This window comes from Melozone crissalis, unplaced genomic scaffold, assembly GCF_028551555.1.
Source record: "Melozone crissalis strain CALT ecotype California unplaced genomic scaffold, PUWL_Pcris_2 ptg000013l_1, whole genome shotgun sequence".
In the NCBI taxonomy this organism is placed as follows: Eukaryota; Metazoa; Chordata; class Aves; order Passeriformes; family Passerellidae; genus Melozone; species Melozone crissalis.
Genome location: NW_026535791.1, coordinates 12,737,779 through 12,748,294, shown reverse-complemented (window position 1 = coordinate 12,748,294; position 10,516 = coordinate 12,737,779). Strand labels below are relative to the sequence as shown.

General features: G+C 41.4%; 1 protein-coding gene across 1 annotated transcript; it reads right to left on the bottom strand.

The window, feature by feature from the left end:
* Nucleotides 1-203: 203 nt before the first annotated feature.
* Nucleotides 204-10,415, bottom strand: SPRYD7 (SPRY domain containing 7). The gene is made up of 5 exons (XM_054272105.1): nt 10,288-10,415; nt 8,953-9,069; nt 5,865-6,031; nt 4,144-4,246; nt 204-1,650 (listed from the first exon to the last, which is right to left on the bottom strand). The coding sequence occupies exons 1-5, from the start codon at nt 10,391-10,393 to the stop codon at nt 1,553-1,555; spliced, it is 591 nt and encodes a 196-aa protein (XP_054128080.1). The 5' UTR covers nt 10,394-10,415; the 3' UTR covers nt 204-1,552.
* Between the last annotated feature and the right edge of the window lie 101 nt (nt 10,416-10,516).

Below are 10,516 nucleotides of genomic sequence, written 5' to 3'. Positions count from 1 at the left end.
TTTCTCCCAAGGGAAGGAAGCACAGTGGAGCAGGAAAAGAATGTGAGGAGTCCTTCCCCTAAGGAAAAAGGTGCAGCAGAGACAACATGTGATGAACTGAGCAGAGCCCCCATTCCTTGTCCCTCTGTGCTGCTGGGGGAATGAGGTAGAGCAAATTGGGAAAAAAATTTAAGCCCAGAAAGAAAGGAGGTGTGGGGGGAAGGTGTTTTAGGATTTAGACTTTATTTCTTATTATCCTACTCTGATTTGAGGAGACTTCAAAGGGAAATGATAAAATTGCACTCTAATTTCCTGAGGTTTACACCATAATGCTGACGAGGTTGAAAAGTTCTATCCAATACTGTCACGTGACAGCAAGGCTAAAAGGAAGGAAAACACGGGCCACAGAGTTAAGACAAAAGTAGTAAATTCTAAGGTGAAAGACTTTGAGAAAGCTGTTTGTATTTGAAAATTTCATAATAAGGTTAATTTCTAAAAATATTTAAATAAAATCATTTATGCAAACACATTAACCCAGGAAAAGCCAAAACCAAAACACAAACATTCAGTATGAAGATTTTTTTTACAATAAAAATTCTTCTAGGAAGTATATTAAATATGACAAGAGGGGGAAAAAATAGCATCTCACAATGTATATTCAAGGGCATTACATTTTAGAACAATGTCTTAGCCGTTTATAAATGATTCATGAAGAAATTAAATATGCTATTCCATAAGAGAATAATCTAATTTACAGTTTAGATGTAAGGCTTCACCATAACATCTCATACCCTTCACCTGGATCTTTGCTTACCCAACCTGAATGACCTGTACTTACTCTCTTACCAGAGCATGGTGGTCCTCAAACACACAGGTAGTGTTCAGGTTTACTTTTTAAGGTTCAACAAAAAAGTATTACTAGAAAATATTCTATTATTTTTTTAGTCACAATAAAAGCAAATTAAAAGCTAAAAGAAACAGTTAAGCTGTATTTGCTGGTCTAAGATTGAGGGAATGGATTAACCTACACCTTGCCAAGAAACAAGTATCTAGCAAGTATCCAGCTGCTAGTTATGTCATTGTATTGTTAGTCATTGTGCACAACTGGGAGGACACCACAATTCCAAATCACAGACTACAAACACAATGCATCCTTTAAAAAAAGTACATAATTTCTGTGAGAAAACAGCTGGGGGAAAAAAATCATGACAACTATCCATCTCCATAGCTATCATATGTGTAAGAACTATTTGCCTTACAGAGCTCCAGTTTATCCAAAATACTGAATATACTACTGAAAACAGCAATATCCCTAGTCTCCTTATGCATCAAGTACAAATCAGAGGAAAACACTGCCTCAAAATGCTCATTTTTAACCACAAAACAATGCCAGAAAACTCTTATTTGGACAGCAACACATTTACCTGGTCTTGCAGTTAACGTATTTATTCTGCAGACAACAGTCACAAGTGCTTACTAAAAATACAGATATGTTTCCTAAAAGTAAAGTGAGGCTTCAAGATGACAGAGCTTTTGCAACAGTGCAGGGTGCAAATTCTCAGTATGAAGACATTCAGAAGATTTGTTGCTCAAAGAGGATCTTTTCAAACCCAGGTGGAGGTGTATGATAAAATTCACTGAACTGACAATCCAGAATGGCACTGTCATCAACTGCAGAGGAGAATCAAAAATAAGGAATTAGAGAAGGAACACTAACAGTTTGATCCTCTTTTAAACCATCTTAATAAACTGTAGACTGTGCTCAAACCACAAAGAATTTCTTCAATACACCCATTACATATACACAATTAAAATAAATCTCTTCAATGAATTTGGTAAGGCCTTAAGCCAGGAGAGCAAACCATCTCTCTTTTCTGCTGTTCACTTGGTAATGGTTCCTCAGTGAAGTCAATGAGAATGTCTAATTTCACTAGGAGTGTTAGCAGAGCTTCAGGCTATCAATTCCAAATTTTCTACTCCATTTCTCCAGAAATCTACAGACTAAGGCTCCTACCAGATAAACCTTGCAGGGATGTCACCTCTTCATGTGCATATTTTTCTGTTACTAATTCTGTTGGAGTTTCACCTGTCTACAGTGGCTTTCTGGAGGTTTACAAGGTTTCATCATGTCTGCAGCAGTGGTATCAAACCATCAGTATTGGCATATGATGCAAAGAGAGCTTCTTTGACTGCTTCTTGAAATTGGAAATTATTGTGTTTTTGTGGTTTTTTTTGTACAGAACTTCTCCCTGGTTTTGACCCCCTGCATAATCTACCCACCTACAACAGTACTTTCAATGTAGAATATGAAAAAGAAACTGATGAGTATTTTCAGAGCAACACTTTTGTGTACTTCACTAGCAAACTGAAACACCCACCTAGTCAGAAAAGCAAGGTCTGTTTCAAAGACAACTTCTGAGATGAAGCTGGCAGAACATCAACATTAGTTCAAACAAGAAAAGGTTCATCTCCATATTTTGGAACTTAACTATCTCAAAGACAAGGTTGGAATTCTTCCCCCCTAGGTTTTGTGAAAACTCCTATCAGTGTGTTTGTACAGTTCTCTAGTACTTACACAGTGTTTATGTCTTGCTTCCATTAAAGTGCCTGAGGTACAGCTGCTGTAGGGAATAACCTTTAAGTCCATTTTTTTGTTTTATCTTCTCAAGTTTGACACTGTGTTTGCCTGATCTGCCACCTTCCTCTTAAAAAGATATCTATAGTTCTAGTCTGAATAGAGTAAATGTTTGAGAAACTCCCTTCTGTATAGCCAAATCCTTCCACAGGACTAGAAGTTCACATTAAATTAAGGACTCTTGAAGTTTATACCAAGTAAGTAGCGTAAAAAAACAACCTGTAGGCTTCAAGTTATAGCTACATGTAGGAGACATGATAATTATAATGAAATTATGCCCACTTGTGGAAGAAGACCCAAAGAGCCTGGCAATAAAAGGTCACTGCATTCTCCAGGCATGGAACTTCTTGAGTCAGAGAAAAAAGGTTAACAGTAGGGTGACATGCCACCGAGTATTTTCTGAAAGCAACCTTCATTCTTCATGCTGCGTAAGACCCCTACCAAAAGACAGGAGGATGCAGCCACACAGTAACTCGGCTGCTGCTGCTGACGATGGTGAAGGTTTTGCACGAGGAGCTGCCGCCACAGCATTTTAGCGGCGCCATCAAGTGGCTGAAGGACACATCACAGCCTGGCCATGTACAACCATTCCGCCCTCAGGGCTTGGAAGCAAGGGATTCACCAGCTACATTCACAGACTTCAAAGAGTCTACAATCAACTGGTGTGTTTTCTTCCTGTTCATAAAACTCCGTATCAATCAAAATGTATCAAGATATAAATGGGAACATGCCAACAGTTCGTTAGGAGCCCACCATGAATTAAAAATTATCCCTAACATGCAGCTAAGGGTTATCCTTACAACCAAAATTATTGCGGCTGCTATTTAAATGAGGCTCAGATAAACTGAAGATGGAGCTCCTGGAGCAGGTCCAGAGGATGGTGATGAAGATGATGAAGGGACTGGAGCACCTCTCCTATGAAAAATGGCTGAGGGAGCTGGGTCTGCTCAGTCTCAACAGGAGATGACTGAGAAGGAACCTCACCAATATCTGTGAGTATCTGAAGGGAGGGTGCCAAAAGGGTGGATCCAGGCACTGCTCAGTGGTGCAGAGCAACAGGACAAGCAGCAAAGAGCAGAAACTGCACAGGAAGTTCAAGAAAACACAAACAACAATTCTATTGCTATGGAACACTGCTGGCATTTATGAAGTATGGGAAATTAAAAGGCACAAATATCAAGCTTCACATATAAATCAGATTAACCCACAAGTCTGCCATCTGCTTCATTTTTTTTTTACCTGGCAACTTTTAGACTGAGTGCAGCAACTCCCCAGCTTGCTGGATGTGGACACTATAAGCAGTGAGTAAGCAGTGCTCTTTTTCCTATTAAGCAGCACTAAAAATGAGTCAAAAATATTCTTTTGTCATTTTCTAGGTTTAAATTTTCATGTAATTAATTGTTGGAGTTGCCAAGAATAGATGACTGATGTGTGTTACATTTAAGTCAGAAGAATACACAGCTCACAAAACAGATCTGGAATGAAAATATTTTCCATAATGTGAAACAGTTTGAAAATCTCTGACTTACCATAGACCACTGGATAGACAGTCCCCCTGATTCCTGAAGCTGGGCAATGCATGTTCTTGCCATTTAAATATACATTTAATTCTACATGGTCATATGTAATGCCCTACAAAGTACAGAAAATTAACAAAAAAAAGCATCAACAAGTTTATACACATAAGACTGCTACTTAGCTTTCTTAGCCATAGGCAGATTTTAACACCATTATGCAAACCACAGCATCCTAGAAAATCTCACTTGACATATCCTGCCAAGGACTAGAAGTTAATAAGTGACCAGTAACATATGTATTCTCAAATACTCAGGATTCCTTAGTGCCCATTCCAACTGGGATGCAGCACAGTACTGCACAATACACTCCACATCTTACTGAGTTAACAGAACAAATTTCCAAACTTCACCACGTTAAAGAAACACAAGATGTTCAATGATTTTGAGTATGAGAAGGAGTATTGCAATCTTCTTGTTTGTATCTTCTCCCTGTAATAACTTTAGTAAATAATGATGCCAGGAACCAAGTTCACCCTTCCATACCTCCATATGGAAACCTCTGTCAGCTCATTTACTCTGCTGGCAGCAGCAGACCGTGGTTTCACACACAACGCTATAAATATGCTGACCACAGGGCAGAAGGCAAACGCTAACAAGATAGTAACTTACTCATCTGTTAGCTAAAGGACTTCCCTCACTGCTTTGGTATGTCTGACTGTGACAATTTGTGAGCTCATGCAGGACTTCAAAAATTTGTTTTCATGACAGAACAAAATAACTTGATACTTATGGAAATGAGGAAGTTAGCAGTAACACATCAGTTGTGTTCTTTGTGATTAGCTGAAGCTGTTCAGATCACACTAGTTCACCAAAGCCTGAAACAAACCGCAACCCTTCAAAAAACAATTTCAGAAGGGGATTAAAAGACCACTATTTTATCTGAGGGTTAAGGGTGGAGTTATCACCCCTAGCTGATTGCAGCTTCTACAGATTTGGCATTTCTAACCATGGCTATAGAGAGGCAAGTTACCCAGTGTGAAAAAGTAGGGGGGATAAATGGTCTCAATTTCATTGCATTGCTCTCATGTATTTTTTAAAATACCTAAGAGGACATGGAGAAAATGACAGTACTAAAAAACCAGCACTTTGAACAAAGTCACTTAAGGATGTTTTGAGAAACCTGAAATAGTAAGGTACAAAAAATTAAAATTTTCCCTCAATCATTTTTCTAGTGAACATTACCCCCCCTCCCCACTCAATATCCCCCATAAACTACAAAAGTGTGGCTAAAAATACAATTAATTTATCACCCAGGACCCATCTCTGCCCTGCTCTGTCCTGCTAATCATTAACCAGTTAGCTAAGGGTTCTTGAGTTCAGCTGGGCATGGTGCATAGACATGTAATGCATTCCAGCACATTATTTGTTCAGGCAGATCCCATCTCAAACAACATAAGATCCTCATGATGGGAATTATCAGTCAGGTAGATACTGAAATACAGCACCAGAAACTATTTCTCAAACCCTGGTCAAGTCCATCCCTCATTAGGAACCTATCAATACCAAGAATGAAGTCCACCCATGTCCAGGCTGCTGATTCATTCAGAGATAACAGGAATTTATATCCCAGCACTTTCCAAACTGAGAGATGCAAACTGAACAATTTGACTTAAAACAGAGCTGTAAATAAGAGGCATTTAGGTGAGGAAGTAAGAAAGCCTTAAGAAACTCACCACCACATCACCCTCCTGAGGAAGGCTGTTTGCTGGTAGCCTATTTTTCTCCTCATTGTTATAGTAGAGAGCTCCATCATTTCTTATCACCAGGCTGTGGACATCTCGACCAAGTGGAATTTGATTCAAGTTTGCTTTCTGGGTTGCAACTCCTATACCCCAAATCCCTAAAATGTGATATTAACACAGTAAGAAAAAAACCATGTTATTTTGAAGACTGACTGAAGCAGGACAGCATAAAGAATTTGTTTTTTAACTAATGCCATGATGGTACTACCAGTAAATATCTCCTGGAAATACCAGAACTATTGTGGGTTAGCTCTGGCAGCTAAGCACCATCCAACCAGTCATTCTCTTCCCCCACCCCACTCAGGCCCTCGTGGAATGGAGGAAGGGAAAAGGAAGAGTAAAACCAAGAAAACTTGTGGCTAAAGATAAAAATTGTTTAGTAAGTAAAGCAGAAGTGAAAGAGACAACAAGAAAAAAGTGATGCAATGGCAATCACTCACCACTTCCCAGGGGTAGACTGATGCCCAGCCAATTCCCAAGTAAAAGATGGCTAATCTCCCTAAATCCCCTCCTCTCCCATTTATTCCTGAACAAGACAGGTGCTATGTGGTATGGAATATCTTGTTGGCTATTTTGGGTCATCCACCTGATTTTATCCCCTCACAAGCTCTTTTGCAACCCTAATCGTACTCACTGGAGGGGCAGAGTGAGAAACAGACAAGGTTTTGATGCTGTGCAAGCTCTGCTCAGCAACTGCTGAAGTATTAGTGTGTTACCAGTATCATTTTGTTATCAGTATTGCTTTGGTCACAAATCTAAAACACACAACCACAGGAGCTGCTATGAAGATAATTAACTCCATCCTGAGCAGACCCAGCACAAGTAGCCACAGGAGACTGAAGACAAACAGCATCTATCTTGAAAAAGAAGGTTCTCTGAGAAAGAGAACTGTAACCACTCAGCTTAACTTTCATCCCCAGAAAAATATTGAATACAAACTCTGAGGCTGTAGGTGGACACAAAAATTAAATCCAACTAGCATGGATCTGTAAACAACAAATTTTCCTTTTTCAGCTAGTTAGACTAGTCTTATGGAAAAAAAGAAAGTGTTAATATTACAGACCTAGATTTGGTAATAATTTTGAAACTCATACAACACTGAAAATAGTCAAATGCTGAAAACATGGTCCAGACAGTTACAGCAATATGAAGGCACGAGTGGTTAGAAAACTATTCCAGGATTACTCACCAGTAGCACCCTGTCAAATCAAAAAAGATGACTCAAGTGGGGTTTGAGGTTTTGCATTGAATGCACAAGGTCAGATACTGTTCTGTATTACCATCAATTACTTGCATAACATGACAATGTGTTGATTAAACGCGCTGCCAATCCCAGCCTGACAGGACTGCAAGCTCTTGAGAGGTTTAAAGTGACTAACTAGTTAGAGATAAAGAAAGTGCATATGTTTTTATTTAAATATGAAGAAGAGTAGGTAAGTAGGAACAGTAATTGGCACAAATACAGTAGTGGCTTGGTAACCAGCTCACAGACACTTGCTGAGTGTGAGTGTGCTCTACTGATGTGGAAAACTTCTGGATGTGTGGCATGTATAAAACAGATGAGGTAATCTACTGCTGCTGAAGCAGAACATCCATTTTAAGCACTGTACCTCAAGATAAATTAGGCTGACTAAAGATATTGTAGAAGAAACAACAAAACCAATCAAAAGTGTAAAAATTTTATCTATAAGGTGATAATGAAAAAAAACCCCAACAAACTGGCACTTTTTAGTCTAGAGAAGACTAAAATGAGGCAAATATGTAAGAAACTTATTTTCAGAAGATGAAACTGTAGAATAATTTACTCTAACAGCAAGAATGAAAAGGTAAGAGTGTGATTCAACTTGAAAAAACTTCATAATAGTCAGGGTGACCCCATAGATAACCTCTAATTGACTGTGCAGGGATAAAGTAAATCTTAGATTTCCAGAAGTAAGTCTTCCACAGTTCTCCTGCCTTGGGGCACAGGAATAGAGGAAAAAAGGCACACAGAAACCAGGAGAGTTTATCTCCCATGTTTCTCAAGTGTTAAGAACATGGATAGACTATCTGTCTGAATAATGACCATAGATGAACAACACCTGCTATGATTCTTCCCAAAAAAAGGATAATAAAATTGCCAAGTTAAATTGGATATGGGCTTACATGTAGCTCAAAACTAACCAGCTAGCTGGACTGCAAGGTGTTGTGGGCAGATCTGTGTACATGCTGCCTGCACTCTGACCCACCTGAAGGCAAACAATTCTTATCCAAAAAGTTTCAGCATCAAGCTCCAGCTGGTACATAAGGCCTGCCTCAGGACTAACACTTCCCTTCTTCTTCCCTCCCCACACACACTTCAGGAAAGCAGAGCTTCATTTTCAGTGTGTCTGCTAGCAGCTTTTAAAAATACAGGCTGACTTTTCATGCCAGAATGCAGGCACGTCTGGAGTGCTCTCTGTAGTAGTGAAGCTGACTGTATTTGTAGGAGCAAATAAAGGAACAAGGTGCTGAAAGGCTCCTCTGGATAAGGCAGTGTCAGAGTAAGTGCTACACACTTGATCTGAAGAGCAAAGGGTAGCACAACGAGTGTTACCCTTGCTTGGGCGAACTGTGCCTGCTAAGTGCAAATGAGGGTAGACAAATAGATACAAACATCACTGGATAAACTGCTCTCCTTAAAAAATACTCCATAGCTACAGTGTTTTATGTGGTCATAAGCATTTATTGAGGAAAAATCATTTCTAAAATATGCCACCTGAAAAACATGCCTATAACAGCATACAGAACAATGTGGGGGCTTAGTATTTGCACTCCTTTAGCAATACCCTTACTATTATTTTTAATATTTTAGAGTCATAATTAAAAAAGAAAAAAAAAGAAATTTCCTTTCACACGGTAACTTATAAATCTCTCTAACGTTCACAAGTTCAAGGGTGCAATTAGAAAGATGCATGTGCTGAGCCTTTGAGATACTGCCACCAGCAGGCAATGTAACACACCTCCCAAGTTTAAAGTTGTGTATTTTTTGCTGACTAACCTGTGGACTGGATTTTAAACTCAAAATAACTCTTGTTCTGATGCAAAGGTGCATTTGCTAAGCATCCTCCCGTGCCACATATTCTTCTGCCATTTTTAACAATGACAACATCCGTTCCTGCAAATAGAAAAAAAGAAACCCACAGAACTTCAAAACATTTTTAGAAACCTGAAAGCAGCCCTCAAAAGCCCTAAATATTGAGACCAGGTTTTGTTACTTCTGCCCCAAGTAAAAGCTTCATTAGTCTGTGAGAAATATGATGATGGGCTGTACTTTGAAGCAAGCGAAGGAAGGTTGTTTACAGGCTAGTTCATCTTTCCACTAGGGTTTATTTATTTTAAATCTATAAGCTGATCTAATTTTCACCTCTCGGGCTTTATGGCACCATGCTGATTATCACCTTTGCTTTAGCCACATCAAAAGCATAACTTACAATTTAGTCAGAAAGGGTTCACTGTGAGACCAAAGCCCTGTACTCTGTTCTCTAACATCCGACAAAAAGCATTCTGCAACAAGAAGGAAAAGCATTTCGGGTAGAAATGATTGATGATGGAATTGCAAGGTGTTTAGTTAGTCTCCGAAATATTAGAAATGTGCCTGCCAATACAGAGAGGAAAAAATTCTCTGCTAAGCTTTCCTTCTCCATTGGAGCACTTCATGGCCAAGCACGTGGGAGGCTGTGGCTAACAATTGTGCCCGAGCACCGGACCGCACCTATTCCTCCCCAGCTCTCCCGGCTCTGCTGCTGCTGGCCCAGATCCCCTCTGTCCTCAGCAAAGCCCGGGCACGGTTCTGTGGACAGCTCATGCTAAGGGTAATCCCCAAAAGAGCAGCAGGATAAGACTCTGCACGGCCTGGCTCCTTCTCCATCCCCACTGCCGTAACTGGAGGTGGAGTCTCCGTCCCTGGAGATGTTTAAGTAAAGGCAGGATGTGGCATTAAGTGCCCTGGTCCGGGTGACGTGGTGGCGCTGGGGCACAGGTGGGCCTCGATGACCTCAGAACTCTTTTCCAGCCCCACCGATTCCGCGGTTCTGCGAGCTCAGCCCCTCGGCTCTGAACCAGCCGTGCCCACCCTGCCACGGCAGCCCCGCCGAGCAGCCTGCCGCCCTCGGCCTCCTCACACACTCACTGCGCCCATCAACTTCAGTTAAACACGAACTGCTTTAAGCCACTTCCAAACCACGCTTCCTTGGTTTAAAAACCTGCCAATTCCTGCTAAAGAAGCAGCCCCAAGGCGACTTTCCCAGCGGTTACCCCCCGTGCCGCGCTCCGGGGCTGCGGCCCTGCCCGCCAGGGAGCCGCCCGCCGGCGGCAGCGCCCCTGCCCCACTCACCCATGCGCTGCGTGTCCAGGTGCACGGCCGGCATCTCCTTGAGCGGGATGTGCCCGGCGCCGCCATCCCGGCACCAGGAGAAGCAGCAGAACACGGAGGCGGCCATGGCCGGCCGCACCCCCCGCACCGCGCAGGCGCAACGGCCGCCGCCGCCGCACGGCCCGGCCCCGCCCCGCCGCGACATGGCGGGCGGGCAGCGCCGCGGCGAGCGCGGGATATAGTGAAATTA

Coding starts and splice junctions, on each gene's coding strand:
- SPRYD7 (XM_054272105.1), bottom strand. CDS start 10,393: ATGGCCGCCTCCGTGTTCTGCTGCTTCTCCTGGTGCCGGGATGGCGGC. Junction 6,032..8,952: donor GTTTAAAATCCAGTCCACAG/GTTAGTCAGCAA, acceptor ATCACATTTTAG/GGATTTGGGGTATAGGAGTT. Junction 1,651..4,143: donor TGTCTATCCAGTGGTCTATG/GTAAGTCAGAGA, acceptor TCTCCTCTGCAG/TTGATGACAGTGCCATTCTG.